We start from the raw sequence: 20,722 nt of genomic DNA, 5'->3' as shown, positions 1-20,722 counted from the left end.
GATTGTAGGTATCAAGAGTCCATGTTCTTCTGAAGAAATAGTCCTATCGTAGCTTTTATTTATGCCTAAAGAGATCCTTTAAAAAATAATTTAAAAAAGATCCTCTGATGCTCTGTAAAGCTTTTATAGTTAAATCTCAGTTCCTGTTTTGTTCTTTAAAACAAAGATTTATAGTTTTAGGAACTACTGAAATACTTTTTAAAAAACCGTGTGTCATAGATGGATATATACAAATCAATTTTACTTTTTTATAAGAAAAATTGGTTTGTTTGGAAACTTGCACTGATCAGGCTGTTGGTTGTTACAGAAAGGGTTGGTACATTCACTCAACTATATGTCACCAAAATGAAACAGAGGGGTAGGCTTAACCAGATGAACAGCACGGCTAATATGTAACAACCTGAGAGGTTTCATAGAAAGCATTTAAGAAATCCGCGATGGTGAAGGTGGCGCCTGGTGGCTGCAGACTGCTGCAGAAAACTGCGTGGCTGCATTCACTACAAGGGAGTGTGCGCTACTGGCGTGTCGTGTTCTAGCCTGTCGCACGCACCTCTGTCCGCTTTCTCACTGAGATAGAAACCGACAGAGATATTTGACCTCAGTGTTGTCATATACTCAGAAACACAGGAGCAAAAATAATCATGGATCAAACTTTTCAGAACACAATAATTATCAGAAAGAATGAGACGTTTTCACTTTAAAATGGAGACCGTTCTGTGTCGCTTTCCAATATGTTGGATTTTGTGTGTATGTGATACTGTTACTTTGTTTTTTTATGTTAACGTGTTAATATTTGTTACGCGTTATTTAAACTGTTAATTGTTCTGTCTTTGAGCGCCGATATGGGGGCGGTTGTTCTGCCAGCTGTTGGCCAAAGGGGCGGGTTCTTTCTCCGCGAGGGTTAAGTAGCTCCACGCAGCAGAGCAGAGAAAGCATTGGGCACTAGTCCGTCTCCACTTCTCTGTTTGTGACTCGCGGGGAAAACTCACGCTTTTATACTGAGGCTAAATTTAGGGGCTGGTCGGTACACCGTGTCCCTATCCTGAACGCGCTTCCTTCCCCTAGCCGCACACTGGTCCGGTTTATGTATGTAGGGATATTTATAAGAAAACCAGTTGTTCCAGGCGCAGAGCTGCATGTGAGCGAGGACCAGCTCACCGGACGGCAGAAGTTACGCGCTCGTAGCCTTATCTGGCAACTCAGCGGACTTTGGTGACTTGCCTTAAACAGAAGTTTTTTATAATTCAGTGTTTTTTACTATTCATAATGGCATCGAGTGGGACAATTTTACCATCCATCTCTACATTTTCCAACCAAAAAGAAAAATACTGGGAAGATGTAAGTTTGCCTTTTTATTTATTAACTGTTGCTTTCACCGAGCTTCATGCACTTGTCTTCCTGCTATCAGAAAACATATTTATATTAGTTGTTGTTTTGTTTGTGTATATTATACATATGTGTGTATTGATCATCTGAACGGGTTGAAAGAAATGATGCATTCTGAAACAAACTGTGCTCCCATCCCTGAAGCAGAAGTGGAAAAGCGACGTGATCAGCAGGGCAGATATGAACAGCAGCTGCCAGGGCAGAAAAGACGAAGAGGACCTGGACAGGTTCTTGGATCTGGAGTTTATTCTCGCGAACACCGCCGATTCCAGCAGTGCGTCGGCCGCCGGGACGGTACCGGAGTCATACCGCCTTCAGGATTCCGGGGTGTCTGTTTATCAGCAGCAGCAACAGCATCACATCGAAATGTCCCATCAAACAAACGATTACACGTCTGTTCCAGACATGAACAGTCCTTCTCAATACAGCAGCCTGATGGCAGAGCTCCTTCGCTCCGACATTGATACCAGCTTCCTCCCTGCGAGCAGCTCCGGTATTCAGGGCAGATTCCTGGTCAGTTCCACGCCTTTCCAGACCACTCAGGGTGTATTCCTCGAGCACCCGAACATTAAAGCTGAGCCGGTCTCAGTGGACACATACGGACCTGTCATGGGTCTGGCGCCTCAGAGCTGCACTAAAATCAAGCACGAAGGGAACGTCTCATGCATGGTTTTTAACGAGCAGCCCCGGCTTGCAAGCTCCCCGCAGGGAGCGATGGGCAGCATGACCCCGCCGCTCAGCCCGGACGACCTGATGAACCCCGAGTGCCAGCAGCGCCAGATGTGCACCTCCACCTCGCCGACGTTCCCGCAGACTTTCCACCTACACCACTGCAAGGCGCCCGCGAGATTTCCTCACCAGCACGGCGCGATGCACTTCTCCTTCTCTGAGGCGCTCCACCAGCATAAACTCACCGGCGTTTTCGGAGAGGACGCAGCCATGGGTCTGCAGCAGGCAGCTGGCCAGCGGGTTTTACTCACTCCGCCCTCCTCCCCGCTGGATGTTATGGACACCAAGCCAAAGAGGGGTCGCAGGTCCTGGCCGAGGAAGCGAACCGCGACACACACCTGTACTTTCACCGGCTGTGGAAAGACCTACACGAAGAGCTCTCACCTGAAGGCGCACCTCAGGACTCACACAGGTAAGATCTGCGGGCTGAGTGTGGCGGGCATGTTATTCAACTAGGTCACGAACTATGCTGTCACTGATGGGTGTTTGTGTTCTTAGGAGAGAAGCCATACCACTGCAGCTGGGAGGGTTGCGGCTGGAAGTTCGCTCGCTCTGACGAGCTCACACGTCACTTCCGAAAGCACACCGGGCACCGGCCATTCCAGTGTCACTTGTGTGAACGGGCATTCTCCCGGTCTGACCATCTCGCCCTCCACATGAAGAGGCACATGTGAGCAAATACCAGAAGGACAACAAACAGACAATGACTGATTTGCACAGCATCAGCCTGATTAAAGAATCCTACGATGGGCCACATGGATCCGACGACAATATATAGATGCAAGTTCCTATAGGAGTGTTAATTTTACTGGTACCATGAATGGATAATGGGACCACTGTTGACTACACTGTAATAGCTATATGTATTGTATAGGATTATTATGGTGACTTTTATGAAGACTGATTAGGCATTAAGATAACGTGCCATCACATGAGACTATAAACATATTTTCTGGGAAAATATATATATTTTTATTGATATGTGTATGTACGTGCATGTGTATGTGAGTGTAAGAAATAACAAGAAAACCACAAACAGCAAACATACGAATTCTTTTCTGAATTCTTGCAGATGTAGCTGGTACTACTTTTTTTGTTTATTTGCAAAGGTAACAGGGACGTTCCACTTAACATATCAGACACGTGCCAATGAAGCAACTGGATGCAGATGATCCTTAAATGTGTGATATTTGAGTTTGTATTTTTTACAATAAGTGCCTTATACATCACTTTAGTACAGAACTAACAAGTGCCATAATCTCTACTGGCCAAAAGACAAAGTTTTATTAACTGTTTTGTAACAAGCAGATGAAATAATGTTTTAGGAAAATGTTTTCTTATGAAATCGTCTTGTTGAAGGTTTGAACTGAATGTCCTGTCTGTGAGTCTGTCTGCTGGTTAGTAGCATTTGAAGTCAGGGTTTTACAGTCTCGCAGACGTGCGCGTCGTCTCGACTCCAATCGACTGACAAAAGACTAAACAGTCTTTGGTAAAAAGGTTTGTTTGTGTCTTGAAGAAATGTACTGCCTTGTGAATTGAGTCATTTTATATACTGGAAATAGTTTATTTTAATGTACATATTAAACTAAATGGATAACATGATCTCTGACTCCAGAGTTTGATTTTCAAAGTTCACAGGTCTATAAAAGGGTTTTTATTTGACAAAAGTTCAAATACTCAAAGTACTCAATACTTTACTGTAGTTGAAAAATTGAGTCAACATAGAAGGGTATATCAGGAGAAAAGCACCTGAGAAGACGAGCAATATCTTAGGGCATGTAGATACATTATTTCATTTTTAATTCTAAGTATGTGGACATTTAGTAATAGGTGAAGCATCCTGAGAAATTGGGTCAACCCACTCATATACTCATAAATATAAACATTACATTGACATAATTACAAAGTATAGATGGATGCTACGTGGGACATAAGGGCAAACCATATGGAGTGGTGAAAAGAAAGACAGTGTTTCAAATAAACTAAAAAAGGGATAAAGAAAAGCTCAAAAAAGAAAAAGTTGCCTGATGGAAGACTGTTTTCCGGCAGCTTGAAGCGGAGAGATATTTTGTTGTAATGCTACTTTTTGTAAGTCATGTTTTGTTTGCAAAAAATCAGTTTTGAGCCGCCAACGCTAAATTTAATTTTAAAAGCAACCTTGTTAATAGCTAGTTGATATCTTTAAGTCGAGGGAATGTTTCAACCCCACAAAGAAGATGTTTAGATCAAAAAGATTTAAATTCTGTGGTGTGAGCCTTTAATGCATTACATGTTAAATCAGTAATGGGAAGAGTTGCCTCATAGATCATTAGAGCATGACAGAGATGATCGAATAGTAAGGGTATGATCATCATTCTTACTTCACACACACTGGAAACAAGATTACTATCCAAATTACTATCCAAACTACAAGAATAAAACTACCATCCAATATTCTTTAAACTGTAAATTTGACCATTGTCAAGTAACATACATGCTTGCCACATGTAGTGTTGGAAGCATATAGGTGATGGCTCTTAATGAAACTTCACTATCTCTCCATTTCCGCTAAAGCCGTGACAAGGCCTGTGTTTATTTTGGGTTGTGAAAGGTCACTTGTCTCCGTACCATCTCCACAATTGCCCCGTGCCAGCCCTCAGAAAAGAGGAACACTCCCCACCTCTATGTTTAGTACATTCACTCAAGTGAAAAATCAAACATTTTCATTTCACTTTTTTCAGCTGGGTGCAGAAGGGTAACTGCCACTGTGGAGCGTGGGAAGCTCTGGCGTGAGGGTGACCTGGTTTACATGCTGGTTTCTGCCTTTGTGAAAGCAGCGGAACAAGATGGATTCATTATCATAATATAGATTTGCCTTAAAGGAAGAGGGCAAAGTTCGCTGAGGTCGTGAGTGCGGTCTGATCCAACTTAGGTGAGAGGCCAAAGGCTTGCAAGCCCCATACGCTGATTAGGCCTACAGCACATGAGCAACACTGGGCTCAGTAGGCAGCAAAAGGGACAAGAAGTGTATTTATGGGAAGAGGTTGCCATCTACTGGGATAGCAGCACTGCTGTGGACTGCAGGAAACTTCTGCTGGAATGCTTTCCCTGCAGTTTCCCAGCTGGATCGTAAATTCCGCTGAGTGTGAGAGCGAGAAATCGCAAGGAGCATAGTTAGAAGAGACAAAAATCAAAAAAGGACGCTGTGTCTCCCAGTTGAACTAATTATTTTTCTATTTTTGCTGGTTGAGTATTTAATCAAAGTACGAAAAATGTATTTAAATATTTTAACCAATGTAACATTTTTTTGTTTGATAAATTATATGTTATACATGTGATGCCGTGTGGGGACAATGATGAAGAAAATTAAACAAAAAGTTACGCATCAAAATGTACCTAAAAAGGGAAAAAAAAGTTTAAGTTTACATCAACAGGGGAAACCAAATGAAATGATAAGAAACGGGTACAAAAAAACACCTGAACATTAGACTCTTAATGTTCTATTGTTTGTTTATTTTTAGTTTGTAAAAGGTTGAATTGTACATTAAAGAAAACTTATCAAGTAAATTTGTGTTTGGTTGATTATTTCTTAGCATCTTTTCAATGCATTTCCTATTAAAACTATATAAAGACTATAAAGACTGCTCGTTCAGTCTTCATTTAGCTGCTGTCGACTGTCAGACTTTGTGTGGCTCAGTACCCAAACAGGTTTATGTCAGTTTTCAAACTGAAAACAGGATTCCAGCAAGTTCTGGTTCTTCTAGATCATGTGCGTTGTAACACATGTAAAATACAATACACTCACATGCATAAACACAAAGAAGTACAAGGGAACATACAAGAGATATGTCTGCCCAGCATACATACACTATACCCCGTGGTGTGTATTTTTGTAACAATTTTTAGGCCAGATTAGATTTTCACCAGTGGATAAAATGAGCTTGCAGCCAAAGCTAATCGAACACTGGCTGCATGCGCTTGCGGAAGGTAAGATTAACACTCCTACAAAAACACTGGGAGTCTGCTCAGTTCATTTTTGTGTAAAAAGATAAAATCATGTTAAATTTGCATGTCAAATATCTCCGATAGCCCCATTATTTGGGTAGGTAATTTGTGTTATGAAAGCAAGATCAGCTTTTCAGCAACTATGAAATCAGAGAAGGTGTAGCTGTGCTAGCAGCCATATAAGGGTTGTTGTTGACCAAATGATGGCGTCAGCATTCTAATCTGCTTAAAATGAAACAGTCAACATGTGAAGTCTGAGGTAAGCAGGAATAATGAGACTACAAGCAAACAGCATCCAGCCTCTTGATGTGAACCACAGCTACAGACTGTGTTTTCTTACTTTAAGAACTAAACATTCTGTGACAAACAGAATACACATGTGCAGTTAAAGTTAAGGTAGTTATCTAAACAATTGCCTGGACAAAGCATTCTGGGTGTATTCTCCTGTCTCAGCCTCCATGTGATGTGATGTCACAGTAGTTTACCGTAATCCTGTATACCTAATGATTAACTTGTTGGCTTAGTTATGTTTCAGACTTTTATCTTCATAAAAATAACACGTTCTTCAAATATCTACATTTTGCTTAAGTGATTTAGTGCTGAGTTCCTTAGATAAACAATTTTACACACATTAAGATTGGGAGTCAAAATTCATTGTTACCAGTTAACAGACTGGTGTGTATACAGTGCTTATCCACTCTGAAGACTCAAAGTATTTTTTAACAAGAAGTCACATTAACACAGTGCTTTTTATTGTATACCTTTAAGTGCTTTCTAATTACTGCACAACACCACTCCAGCGGATGCATCAGGAGCAATTTTGGTTCAGTTTACTGTCTTATGGCTCTTGAACTGGACATCAGACTGCCAACCTTACAATTGCTCAACAATCTGCTCTCCCTGCTGAGCCACAGCCCCTAAAACACAGTGAGGCTCCCGTTTCCTTTCCGCTTGAGACTGTCAGTACGTTTCCAGGGCGGCATCATGCCATGGCAGATTATGGTCAAGATGTTAGTACCTCAATCGAGATATCATTTCTAAACTTGTGCGCAGCTCCATTTGACATAAAAGTCAAGTTTATATATACACTGTATGGAAGAAAGTACCAGGCTACCGACACATCAACAGGAGCCACTGGAGCAGTCATCGAAAGCCATGTCATGAAGCTCAAGGTCCACAGTTATGTGTTGATGTTAATGCCAGAGGAGGTTTAGTCAGCAGAGCTTTGCCAACTTTTACCGTAGCCTCAGCATTCAGCAACTCTGCTCTGTAACTTCAGGTATACTTGCTGTGGTTCCTTAACACTTTCACTTTGCAATAAACAGTACATTGCACAATAACTGAAACCAGCCCCCCGAATGAACACTATCTGTAAAGATGTTCCTGCATGAACACCCTAAAGATGTTCATGCAGGAAAGTCCCAACCATAACACATTCTCAGTCACTTAACTCATCATTCTGAGCCATTGTGATGCTTGGTGAACTTAAGTGGGTTGTCTTGATTATGTCTGCCTGAATATATTGAATTTCTGTCATGTTGATCACATAAGTGCACCAACAAGCAGTTGAATAGATGTACAGGGTCTAGTGAGTGCTCATGGTCAATTCCTCCAATACAAAGGGCTTTTTTTTATCTCCAGGTTGTTAGGTTTTTAGTATCAAAAATGTTAACAGCACTCCAACATTTACCCACAAATATTCTCTGGCTCACAGGTTTTTCCTTTTCCTCCTCTTCATTATCGTAGAGCAAACACAATAGTGTGAAGAATTTCCTCTTATTCCTCAGTGAGACAGTTAGCACTTGCCAACATAGAGGATTGCTTGGTTTACAGCTAATATGTCTAGAATTGCACAGCATTCATTTCACACTTGACAGGTGTGCCCTTAAAATGAGTGTAATTCACCTCACACTGTGACTGTCTGGGAGGGGAGGAGCATCTGTAAAGTATTTACTTTTGTTACAGCCTCAATCCAAAATGGATTCATTTCTCACCTCAAAATTTAACGCAAAAATAATCCATGAATAAAAAGTCCGCTTGAAATTCATCCATATGTATAAAAACTAAAAAACAAAAGCATACCGTGAACAAGTATTACAGTTAAGTACTGACATCCTTTGCCATGACATTCAAAACGACGAGTTTAGTTGAAATGGAGAATTGTAAACTTTCATCACTGTTGCTATGGTAATTGTGTGTAGACCTTTCAGGCGAAAAACGACTCAATTTATGAATCAGGCTGACAAAATGTGGAAGAAGTGAAGCACTGTGAATACTGCTACAGATGTCTGGTTTGGAAAAGATTGTTTGGGATAAAAAAAAAAAAATACTTTGAAAATGCTGAAGGATGGATTTTAAGTTCTAATAGCTTCTAAAATGATTAAAATCACTTTATTTCTTAATGGAATTGCAATTTAGGGATTCAATAAATTACATTTGGCACTTTGTCCCTAAATATGTAATTAAGAATTTAAGATTTCTAAACGTGTAATACTATATTAAGCTTTACGAATAGTCATACAAAACTGTTGACAAGTCAAACATGCATTCATTAATGGAAATGTTTATTCTAGTAAACAGTACAGACCATATAGAGACCATATAGATCCTCACTTTTCTAGGTAAACCTCTGTTCTCTATCCGTTGTTCCAAATGTTTTCCTCTAAAATTCACTGGTTCGTTTGTTTATGCTGTTAGGACACATATACCAGACATGATACTACAGAGAACGTACACGCACTGTATGCATTTTTATAAAAACAGCGCTGAATAATTTGTCGATAGCAGAGAGAGCAACAACAACAAGAGTTAGAAAAGAAATCAAATAAATGACGAATGACACAATGAATTCATTTTGCCTGCTTAATATTAAGCATCAGCATTCCAGCAAAGACAGAATTCAGTGGTTTCACACTACAAGAAAACATGAACCATTCTGATAAAATGAACATTAAAACAAAGAAACTGTTAAGCTGTAATTTTGACACTTATCATCAATCATAAGCTGATATTTCTTAACTGCTAACACTGTTGATATTTTAATAACATTTAGTAATTAACATTGTGTTTACTTGTTTTTCCTCAAAATAAAAAAAAAAAAAAAAGGATTTGCGATAAAAGGCTTTTGATGCTTGGAAGAAAATCAGGTCAGAAGAGTGGCTGGCTGTGGATACATAAATAATTATATTAAAAACATACACAACATATAAAAAATTAGACTTCTTTCAGACTATACATAAAACAACAATAAAAGAAACATATCTATTGCACAATGGAGGTATCTAATGACAAATACAGTATGAACAATGGTACCAGTCTGTTAACAGCAGTACACAGCAGACGGGGTGATTGCAGACACACATCATATGCGGTCTTTTACAGAAGGACCGAGTATTGAGTGCTGCTAGTTCTTGGTGCTAATGATAATATGCATGTTGTTCCATCTCACCACATACCCTAATTTCTGAATTTTGAAATATTTCAAGTTTTGTTTTCAGCATTGGTGCAGAACGTCAGAATCAAACCCACAGAACTGCTGTCCAACCCTACTTCTCAAGGAGTGCGTTGGCGTAATCACAGGTCCCTCTGTTTCCTACATGTTGCTAGTTATACTGTGTGAAAATATCACATCCTAGCTTGTTGAAGTATATACACCGCCACAGAATGTCAGCTGTGCTATAAAGATAACGCACCTCTCTGCCCTATAATATACAGAACGAGTCCACGTTTTGCTTTCAAAATTCAGCTGAGCCATCCACATACACACTCAGTCAAAGGACACTCTCTTTAGTTCTGGGAAAAATAAACTTCTATAGCACTTAAGCCAGTGTGGGTTCCACATAGTTACAAGAAGAATAGCAAAAGCTTCAGTCCTCTAGCTGTATCTATACAGACTTCTTTCAGGCTCAGTACCACATGCAAATCACCCACATTGTGACCTCAGTGGTATACAGCACGTTAGGTTATGAAGCCTATTTGTGTGAAAATCACAGCATATGTAGAAGTCAAACCAACCACGTCTTTGAACTGTGGCAGGAAGCCGAAAAGTCAAACTCCACCTGTGAGGGGCCAGCTCAAAGGAGACTTGAAACATGAACATTCTTGCTATGATATCACCTTAATGAAGCAGTCAGACTATTATGTCACAATCAGCATTGACAAGTTTAGAGATGCCTCAAGCAAGAAGCTTGGATCACATTGCTTCTCAAGCTAGTATAGATGAGTTGTTAGGTGACTGCTGTTGCAATACATGCTTGATCTGATGTCAATGTGCTGTAAGAATGAAAGAAATCTGGTTAACAAACAAAAGTAACACCACTAGCCACTGTGAAAAACAGGGGCAAATAATTCTGCAGTAAGGTATTGAACATACTGCACCTTTTAGATAATACACATAGCTCTTTATTCAACTTCTAGTATACCACACTATAAGCGTTTTACTCGATAGCAATTAAGTTAACTGTAACTTTTTATAATGCAGTGAGAACAAGTGTGTAGCTGACGAGCTGCTGGCGCGTAGAAGCTCATGAACAGTTTTATTTAAACTGAGAAAACGGACGGACACGAGGGGGCTTCTATTCATGGCAGAGACTTAAAAGCCAACATGTGTTTTATGACTGAGAAGTAGATGAAAGCAGGTTTATCACATACTAAGGACACTGCTCAGTAACAGCTATAGTAAAAGAAACACTCTTGATGTGTGAACATAACAAAGAAAAGCTGAGAGAGGCAGTTTACACTTCTTACTCGCAGAATCAGGGGTGCATTATCAACCTTAACTTCACTTTTCACTCCTATTTTGGTGAATTCACATTACAAGGATTTATATAATGCTGACCCCCTGGAAAGCGGTTTCAATATGTCTGACATCTGGGAAGAAAAAGACAAACAAATATTCAATGTTGCATCATGAAAGTAACCACATTAGTACCAGCATTTTTTTTCAACGTGATGAGTGGAAAAGCAAGTGTAACACTTATTGGAGGTCATTCTGTCATATCACTCAGTACAAAGCCTTTACACGCCGCCAGCTCTTATTTGGGACCATCCCATCACAGTCTTGGACTGAAATCTGACGCAACCTGAACATTTCAGTACATTTTTTTATGTATTAAACTTCAAGTTGAGCAGAATGTACGCCAGTGTTTTCTGTTATTAGAAGGAGTTTATATTTTCATTCAATTGCAACAAATCTGAAGTGATTTCAGAATGACTGAAGCATTTTTAGGTTCCATCAGATTGCATCCAGTGCAATGTTACAGTATAAAGATCACATCAGTAAGCTTTGCTTTGCACTAACAGCTCAGAAGTTAAGTTCAATGAAATCTGCTTTTTTTGGACAGTAAAAAAAACAAAAACAAAATCCAAATAAAAAACAAAACAAAACTCTAGAAACAACTTATTTCTGTCTCCCTTAAGCATTGGTTCATAGTTCAAGTAAAGAGACAACTCCTAAAATAAACAAAGTGAGTTGTTATGGAACATCAAACTATGTCACATAAGAATTAGCACTCTTCAACATCCAGTTTCCTGCCAGTCAGAAATCTATCTGAAACTTATGTTTGCTGTTCTGTAGTCACCAACTAAAAACAAGGCTAAAACCATCAGTTTCTAAAAAAGAATCAATAAAAAACAGACTAGTTGAAATATGAAAAATTAATTCCCTCATCTTTTATTTCATTTACTGGATGTGGTATGATATCACATCACTGTGATCAGAGTACAGTTGTCAAGAAGAGGCATAGGCTCTGTCTATATACACCGCAGAGACGGCAAGAAAGCTCTACAGGTCAGTGCAGAGGACTCTTTACACGATGACCTCACTCATGATAACGGAAAACATATTTTTACAGTACGTTACTCTCACTCCAAAGAATATGTCGATATCCTGACATAGTTATTTTCATTCATTGGGTAGTTATCACATTAGAGGAAACCAATGTAATGCATGCTGCTTCCCTCAGCTTCTGTTACTTTTATGTCTTCATTTTCCATAATGTGAATAAGAGCCAATAAACACTCTACCTTAAACACTGCCAGGCTAAAATAATTTTTTTTAAACTGAAATGATGAGCCAGAGGAAGGGAGCGTCTGCGACGGGTGGCAAACGTAATACTGAAAAAGAGAAACATGTAAGCTACAGACTCAAGGCAGAAGAGTACCAAAGAAAAACAACCCTATTCTGAGTCTCTTTCCCCCGCTCTGTATTATTTATTTCTTTATGATAAATAAGCACAACACAAAGTAAAGTGGGTTTTCACATTATGTCACATTTAAACTGGAGGCTGAAAGACAAATTCACAAGAGAAGCCATTTAAACGCACACACCTGAAAAGATAATATTGTCTGTGGTTCCTTGAGGCCTTTTGAATTTCAGTAGTACACAGAAGGAATATTTCATGAAGGTATTACTGTTAAAATTGTTATACAGTGGAACCATTGGATAATAAGGCTCTTGGTATCCCAGATTGCCTGAATCTTTATCTGGTTAAAGTGTTTAATTTCTAAATCCTGATATTTGGAGATAAAAGCTCACCTGGAGTCATGAGAAAAAATGAAGCACTGACTTTAGTCTAGCTTGAAACAAAGTGGTTAAATACAGTTTAAAAATACTGTTAATATCGATCTTTTCACTTCTTATCTCAGTCTTTGTTAGTGTAAGTGTCTGGCCTTAAAAGAATATTTAATGAGTATTAGGGCCGGTTATTGTCACTCATTTCTATAATTGATTGACTCAGAAGGTCCAGATTTGATCCCCGATTCAATTCGATTCAGTTTCGATTCGGACAGTCAGAAATATTATAGTTCTGATCATTCATTAATACATATCCATATTTTTATATCTATGTATAAAAAGCTGACACATCAAAGGTTTGAGCATCACAGCAGGTGACTTTGTGTCAAAGTAACTGAGGATAAAACACAGAAAAGCATGAAGGAGATTTTCCTGGCCTGGCTTTTTAAAGCAGACAACCGCCTGAAAAATATTCTGCAGTTGAACAAAAACAGAAGAAAACCATGAATCTGCATATAAACATTACCTGACGCTGCTGATGTGAAGCAGAGCAAAGTTACAGAGAAAAAAAAACAGCGCTGTACATAAAACTGTACATAATGCAGAAAACAGATTTCAGATTGGAAACTGTTCTTGAAATAGACTGAGAGAGAGAGCCGTGCAGGAAGTGTGATTTTTATCGCAGTGGAAGCAAAACTGTAAAGTAAGAGGGAATTCACGACGATGTTTTTCACACGTGAAGCGTAGTTTTGATCTTTTTTTGCTGCCTATCAGTGAATTTTGGTCGGAAAGTGGCAAAACCTGCGACTTCAGAATCTGTTTGCTTTCAGCACCTGACGGCGTGTCTGTGCGCAGATCTTTGGGTGAACGATCCGCGCTTTGTGTTTACGTCTTTTCGCAGAATTCGTTTAACTGCTCTCATTTGCTGTTTTGTGGTTGTTGAAGTCATTTTGTGAGCTTTAAGCTGAGATTTTGTCGTTTCTGACCAAATACTTAAAAATAATTAAAAATCGAATCAGGATTTAATGACACGATATCGCTTTATTCAAACAAAAATCGATTTGAATCGGGGAAATCGATTTTTTAAACCCTCCCCTAATGAGTATTACTGAATGAATCCAGTCCTTTCTATAAGCCTCTCTATACCAAATAGGAATTTAAACCTCATTCTATGCATTAGCACTGAATATTAACTGACATACTTACTACATCATGTAATTTCATTAACTAAATGATACAACCAATTTACAAGTCCCTTCTGAGAATTACAGGGGCAATTTCTTTGCTGCTGATTGTTACAACAAAAGAAAAGGTCATCTGCTCGTCTATTAATGACAGCAAGGTTTGTTTCCATATGGTGAGTGTAGCTTAAAAAACAAAACAAAGAAACATGACATGATACAAACTGTCGTGCAGCGATTAGCTAGTCTCCCTAATCGGTAAAACAACATTACCGTGTAGCTACTATGGGGCCTGTACACTCTTTCTACCAAGCAGCTTTCTTTCCACGTCTTTATATTTCAGTTCCCCTTTTCTTCATGTCAGCACCCGTTTTTCAATGATGTTTTGCAACCCACGATTCTATTTTACTGTTTTTTTTTTCTGTTTGCAGGGCCATCATCCAAACTTGTCTGAAAGTTTCTTGTTTTCTTCCAATCCAATAAAGTCACTGAGTGTGGAGTTCTGTGTGAGTGTGTGTGCAGTAATTAGTTCAGTGATGCGTTTCATGTCTTAATATTTCAGTCAGTCACCTTTGTCTGCAGGTTAGCCTCACTATGGCTATACAAGTATTCACATGTAGTGGGACCTCCAGGTCATGCATTGGACATCTCTGCTTTACTGAGGGCAATGGCCAGTTCCAGGTCCTCCTGTTCCTGCTGTCTGAGTCTCTTCAGCCGCTCACGTTCTGCACGCTCGCTTTCACGTTTAGCCCATTCTAACTGCTGAGCCTCGTTTCCAAACTGCAAAGAGAAAGATAGAGAGAGTGCGAGAGAGAGCGTTGAGATTTGCAGTATTGTGCAAAAGTCCTGTGCAGTCTTTCATTTCTTTATATTTTGCAAAGAAAATGGAAAACAGATGAAGAGATTTATTGAAATGTGGAAACTTACTACAGTATATAAGTCAAAAACAGTTTGTACAGTTCTAACCAGCTTGAAAGTTAATATTTGGTATGAACACCTTTATTCTTCAATACAGTCTGAACTCTCTTAGGCACCTTTCTTGTCATTTCTTCAAGTAGTCTTAAAGAATAGTTCTTAAAGCTTTCAAAGCTCTCAAAGCTCTGAAATGTGGATGCCAAACTGCTTTAATAATGCTGAGTTCCAGACTCTGGGGAGGCCAATAAGTGACTGACAGCATTGATTGTTTTGTGTGTGGGACAGTGTGTGTGTTAATTGTCATGGCGAAAAAACTAGCTGTCGCCAATCAGTTGCTTTCCAGATGGCATTTCATTGTGGATCAAAATCTGGTGGTTTTGCAGATAGCTGTAGAAGCTCACAGCGCCTTCTCCCATACTGGCAACCACTTGACTAAAAATTTCAGATCTAGATTAATCAGTCCATCACACACCGTTGCCACTGATTTTCAGTCCATTTCTTGTGCAATTTATCATACATCATACTTTTATCCCTGTTCTCCTTAAGGGCTCCTAGACAGCCCCCTTCACTGAGAAGATTCTTGATGAGGCTTCAGTGAATGGATGAACTGAAGAGCCAGATGTAGCCATCAGGTCCTGTGTTTCTTTCTCAATTTTTTAAGGACTTGATTTTCAGATACTATTCATCTGCCGTAGACAGTGTATAGGCCTGCCACTTCTTATATAGTTGTCTGTTTGTCTAGTCTCCTCAAATTCTCTGCGCACAATGTGAAGATATGCCAAATTTTCCACTAATAGCATCTTGTTGGTGTCAAAAAGATAATTTATTTCTGTCAAACTGTGTTGTCTGATAGGCTGCTAGTAAAAAATTGAAAATGAGTGAAAAAGCAGCCAATGTCCAAAGAAAAAGTTTGAAAGACATTCAAGAGGGTCTGAGTAACCCAATAACTTGCTCAAGACCACTTTAAAAAGTGTTGCTCCTTGAAAGCAAAAGATATAGAAATGAGACATGGCTCAAGACTTTTGCACAATAAGTCCTTGTTTTTGAAATAATTCCTTTTCCACATAACAAGATCAGAGAAGACGTAAGCTGTGGCCAAAAGAACACAAATTTGTCCATCCACATACTTAGACATGTGTCCAGTGTTTAAGTTTGAAGAGTTTCCAACTTGAACAGTAACAAAAGTCAATTATCAAACATATCAAAAATTAGAGGTAATTTAGAACCACTGTCAGATTGAAAACAGGATACTGATGGATACTGATTGGATATTGCACCTTCGGTTGGTTTAGTACAGGGGTCAGCAACCTTTCACATCCAAAGAGCCATTTGGACCCGGTTTCCATGCAAAAGAAAACACTGGGAGCCTCAAATACTTTTTGAAATCTAAAATGAAGATAACACTGTATATATTGTTTTTTTACCTTTATGCTTTGTGTGAACAACTAAGGCGTGTTGCTTATGAAATCCTTGAAGTGCTACAGAGAAAATTACATTTTATTTATGTAATTAACACATTTTGAACTCATAAAAGAAATATAACAAAAGGAAAGACGCCCAGCTGAACTAAAATGATCCAGCAAACAAAAATTGTTGTGAGCCGCCACCCTCATATCGCCTTTGTGCTTTTGGAGCCTTGACCTGACTTTTAAAAAATAATTGGCAAAAAAGCACTATGCTGCTAAAAGATGAAAAATAGATATTTGCAAAATTCTGCCTAAATATGTATTTTACCTGGTTAATGTGTGTGGCGGGGCGTGGTCTGCAGCGCCGCTGCAGGGGAGGCGGACGCACCTGAGCGGCACCCGCAATCACGCCTCGCCGCCTTAACGTCTGTGCTATCTGTGCTGTTGTGTTGGTGTGGGTCGGGCTGTGAGCTGAAAAGCTGCAGCCGGCTGTATGCGTACAGCAGCCGTGTGTGAAAAGTGGTAGATGCTGAAAAGCATGTTCATGCAAACAGTGTCGGGTCTGCCGAGGTATGTTTACAATGGGACTTCTGCTCCTGAACCTCTGCGCACAGCGTCTGCAAATCGGGGCTGTACAAAGTCACTTTCATCTTTATGCAGGACTGTAAGCTGTCATCTGTGAGGTGTGAGCGGTGTTCGTTTTTAACATAGTTCACGGTGGAGAATAGCTGCTGACATAATGTGGATCTGAAGGTCCATAATTGGCCTACCTGGGGTTGAAAGTCTCGATAAAGGCACGGCGTTTCGGCGGATACACCGGCTTCCGCAAGTGTGACGCTTATTTTGAGCGCAATAGAAAACATTTTATATATATATATATATATATATATATATATATATATATAATATAATATACATTTTAGTTTTATATTTCAATATCACAATAATCTTCCAATTTAGAACTACAAGTTAAAAAAGAACTAACATAAATAAAATACACTTCAGCTAAATTCTTCTAATTTATATTCCCAAACCACGCAGAGCCGCACTATAAGGACTAAAGAGCTGCATGCGGCTCCGGAGCCGCAGGTTGCCGACCCCTGGTTTAGTAGAACTGACATGTATTAGCACTTGGATGCAGAAAGATGCAAACACTTGGATGGAGGAACATTTGAACCACTCCAACCACTTCAGATTAAAACCATTTGCTGCTGAGGAGAAGCTTCTCAGTTACCATTTTCAGAAACTAAGATTTTACAGAGGTACATCTTAACATCAAGTATTGAACGCAAAATGTGCAAATTTGGTCTTTCTGGTTAAACTACTGTAAAGAAACAATAGTGAAATAAATCAAGAAGGAGAAGAAGAAATAAGTGGAACTTTAGAGGAGTAAAAATCTCAACTTTGATTTGATGATTCCAGATGAGAGAATTTTCATTGTAGTCTTGTCTAGTCAAAATAAAGTTGATTAGCCTTGAATGTTTGACCATCAGATGATCTGATGTCAAGAATAAACCCAGTTGAGATGGTGTAGAATATTTTGACATGCAGATTGAAGAAAATACAAAGGAATACAAACTAGCATATGTGTCCAAACCTTTACCTAGTGATACCATTTTAAAAATCTGCTTGCAGGGTCTACAATAACCTTTAAAAGTAGAAGACTCTCTGCCCTTTGATATATGTATACAACACTTTTCATATAATAAATTAAAAACAGTTTCTGTATTTTTTGACACATCATTCATTTTAGTTTAGCAACTAAAGCTCTTGCTATTACTGTACATCTGAAATCCTTGTCTTACTCTTCAACAAATATTCAACAACATTTTCGATAACACTTCCCTAATGATCATTTTATGAATGTAATAGTGTTTCTTACCTTGACTTTGTCAGGTCCTGTTAGAGAGTTGGATTATAGAACAGAGAAGTTAATAACCAAAAACACCTGACTTCAATGGATCTAAGCTGGTTACACCACACAACAGCAAACAGACAATGTAAATGGATACTGGCCAAGTTTCTGTGCAGTCCATTTTGAAAAACTATTTTTAGCAATTTGTTAGTAATTAATTTTTAGATCAAGTGATTCTACTAGCATTAGGATACTAGACAGTTTATAAAAAAATCATATAAAATCAGTAATTTCTAAACTGATAAAAGGTATTGACGCTAAAGTAAAAAACTAAGAAAGATGGACCGTGAAGAAACAGAAGGCCAGTGAATCCCTTCAAGCAGGAATGTGTAACACAAAGAGTAAGCAAAGCTTAACAAGACCTCTACAAGAAAAAGATGTGACATGCAGAGAATGAGAGAAAGTAGATGACAAATCTGAGTATTTTAAACACAATGTAAATGATGAGTTTTGGCAGATATAACAGTCATCTACTAAAAGCAAAGTGTGCTATGCCTTTAGTAGATGACTTTTTTAAAAAACTATTTTTAATTTAAGAAGGAAGTACAGGTCTTTCTTTGTGTTGGTGCTGCAGTTGCCTGATTTTGGAAAAGTGGAAATAAATGTTGTAAATCAAGTAGAACAGTCTAAAAGCTAACATACCTTTATGTAAAGGTCCCCTTACCAGAGGGCTGGAATAAAAGTGTTGTCTGTAGTACATTTAGTAGTATAGTAGTTATACCAATATTAGATCCAAGAACCATTCAAATTTATAATGGTACATCTTGGTTCAAATAATGTCTGGATGGCCAAACACCAAATACTTTACAAATACTTTTTCTGTAAACATTTTATATGAGCTGGTTTTTTTTTTCAGGAGACATGTGTCTTAAGAAAAGCGAAGTATTAATCTACAATTTAACGAGTAAAGCTGTGAATGTAGGTTAGGTTGCATTGACAGATCATGAGACACTGTTCTTAGCTGCAGTGTCAAGTTGAAGATAGACATGGAAGTAGATGCATGAGAATAATGAGAATACCTAAAACAGTAACGGAAGACAAAGACATGCATTACAAGAATAAGCAGTTAATATAAAACACTTATCAACTACTGAAAACAAAGTAGTTTAACAAAGGTGGTAAACATAGCAGCAAACATCAAGAGCGTGCAGGGCAGACAGACTCAAGAGCTGATAGTTGAGTAGTGATACTGTGGTGTCTCGTGTTCAATAGATAATTCTAACAGAAAATTTGAACTGAGTTGTCAACCAATCTGACAGAAAATTCCCAGGCTTAAAATAGAATAAAATGTGTTAGGTTATCTGGGGATTTAAAAATGGATCCAAGCATGAGAGTGAACGTTTGTCTCTTGCCTCGCCGTGGATTGGTAACCCGTTCCAAGATCACAACAGGTTTGTGTTTGTTGTTCTAGTCTCAGTGACTCAATTAATTCAGAGTAACACTTATGACAAAACAGATCTACCACAACTGATATAACCCATTTGCCTCTGTGAATGTCTTGGTAAACCCTGAAAACACCTATGATATTCTTCCTGCCAAAACAAAAAAACCACACAAAGTGCTGACACCCTTTCCTGCACAACATGAAAATTAGACTCTCTGCAGTGCAGTTCTGCAAGCCTTACAGTGTCAATACCAAACTGTAATTTCTAAAGCCAGTTTATGTAGTGCCATTACAGAGGGTGGGGTAAATTTAAAGGCTTTGATTATTTGGTACAGTTAAAGTGGGCTTTTGAGATACTTAGATACAGACATAAATAGCTGTTCTGTAATTACACTTTAGTTCTTTTTATTAGAATTTAGATCTTTTCCAACAAAAATGAGGGCTATTAAGGATTCCTTTGATGGCTTCCAACAGTGGCAAACAAAGGTTTATAAGGAAAAACTCACAGTTTTGAAAAACCGCAAATTTTGGGGGGATTTAGCAAGTCTCATGTCTAGACTCTTCTGGACTCAGACCACAATAAGCCTGGCTTTACAAGATACAATTAATAGAAGAAGTGTAACATCAATGTAAAACAAGGGTATTCTCAAGCTGACATCGCTGTTATTCTTATACTTGACATGCTGATTTGGTTAGGTTAAAGTGGAGTTGGTTTCTATAATCCTCTAGTTTTCTTGATTCCCTTGCATACTCCCACACCAATAGGAGGTTGCTGAAGAGGAGAACTTCAACAACCACTTGCGGCAGAACTTCCGGATTCCAGAGAAACTGGGGACATTGAGTCCAAATGGACAATGTTTTGCACCTCCATGGTGGTGAAAGGAGCCATCAAGCTGAAGGAGGAGTCCTATTGGGCTTGGATAGCATGTGGAACTCCGGTGACAGCTGCAACCCGGGCAGGAAAAACTTTGGTATGGGACAAGTTCAGTTGACCTGATTTCCTAAAGGCTCTGGATGTGAAAGGACTGTATTGGTTGACACGCTTCTGCAACACTGCTTGGTGATCCAAGGCAGTAACTCTGGATTAGCAGACTGGGGTGGTGGTTCCAATCTTTCAGAAGGGTAAGCGTAGGGTGTGTTCCAACTACAAAGGCATCACAATCCTCAACCTTCCTGGTAAGGTCTATGCCAGAGTAGTGGAAGGGAAAGTTCATTTGTTAGTCTCTTTATCATCTCAGGGATATTTGCGTTTGCGAGTTTGGCCCAAGTCTGCATGTGTTTTGTGAACCTGGGTTAAGGTCAGTTCTT

The 20,722-nt window shown here is 38.9% G+C and overlaps 2 protein-coding genes across 8 annotated transcripts in view; one reads left to right on the top strand and one right to left on the bottom strand.

Annotated features, from left to right (window-relative positions):
* Positions 1-946: 946 nt before the first annotated feature.
* LOC102791350 (Krueppel-like factor 2) lies at positions 947-3,717 on the top strand. The gene is made up of 3 exons (XM_006781107.2): positions 947-1,338; positions 1,534-2,527; positions 2,614-3,717. The coding sequence occupies exons 1-3, from the start codon at positions 1,267-1,269 to the stop codon at positions 2,787-2,789; spliced, it is 1,242 nt and encodes a 413-aa protein (XP_006781170.1). The 5' UTR covers positions 947-1,266; the 3' UTR covers positions 2,790-3,717.
* Positions 3,718-8,592: 4,875 nt separating this feature from the next.
* LOC102791069 (epidermal growth factor receptor substrate 15-like 1) overlaps positions 8,593-20,722 on the bottom strand; it is a 53,474-nt gene continuing 41,344 nt past the window's right edge. For 5 of the 7 annotated variants that reach the window (XM_087830881.1, XM_087830884.1, XM_087830882.1 and 2 more), the window contains one exon: positions 8,593-14,574. In XM_087830881.1, coding sequence (XP_087687007.1) covers positions 14,428-14,574 — 147 coding nt within the window. In that variant the 3' untranslated portion in view covers positions 8,593-14,427. Of the gene's footprint in view, positions 14,575-17,997; positions 18,015-20,722 lie in introns of all 7 variants that reach the window. The other 2 variants (XM_087830886.1, XM_087830883.1) reach the window with 1 other exon arrangement.

The sequence above is a fragment of the Neolamprologus brichardi genome, chromosome 17 (assembly GCF_056152115.1).
Source record: "Neolamprologus brichardi isolate AB-2024 chromosome 17, ASM5615211v1, whole genome shotgun sequence".
Lineage (NCBI taxonomy): Eukaryota > Metazoa > Chordata > Actinopteri > Cichliformes > Cichlidae > Neolamprologus > Neolamprologus brichardi.
Note: the sequence above shows the minus strand (reverse complement) of the source record. Positions and strands in the feature narration are given on the sequence as shown.

What these genes read in the sequence shown, in the direction of transcription:
- LOC102791350 (XM_006781107.2), top strand. Translation starts at nt 1,267, where the DNA reads ATGGCATCGAGTGGGACAATTTTACCATCCATCTCTACATTTTCCAAC. An exon ending in AAGAAAAATACTGGGAAGAT is followed by an intron (nt 1,339 to 1,533) that starts GTAAGTTTGCCT and finishes TCCCTGAAGCAG; the next exon opens with AAGTGGAAAAGCGACGTGAT. An exon ending in GCACCTCAGGACTCACACAG is followed by an intron (nt 2,528 to 2,613) that starts GTAAGATCTGCG and finishes TTGTGTTCTTAG; the next exon opens with GAGAGAAGCCATACCACTGC.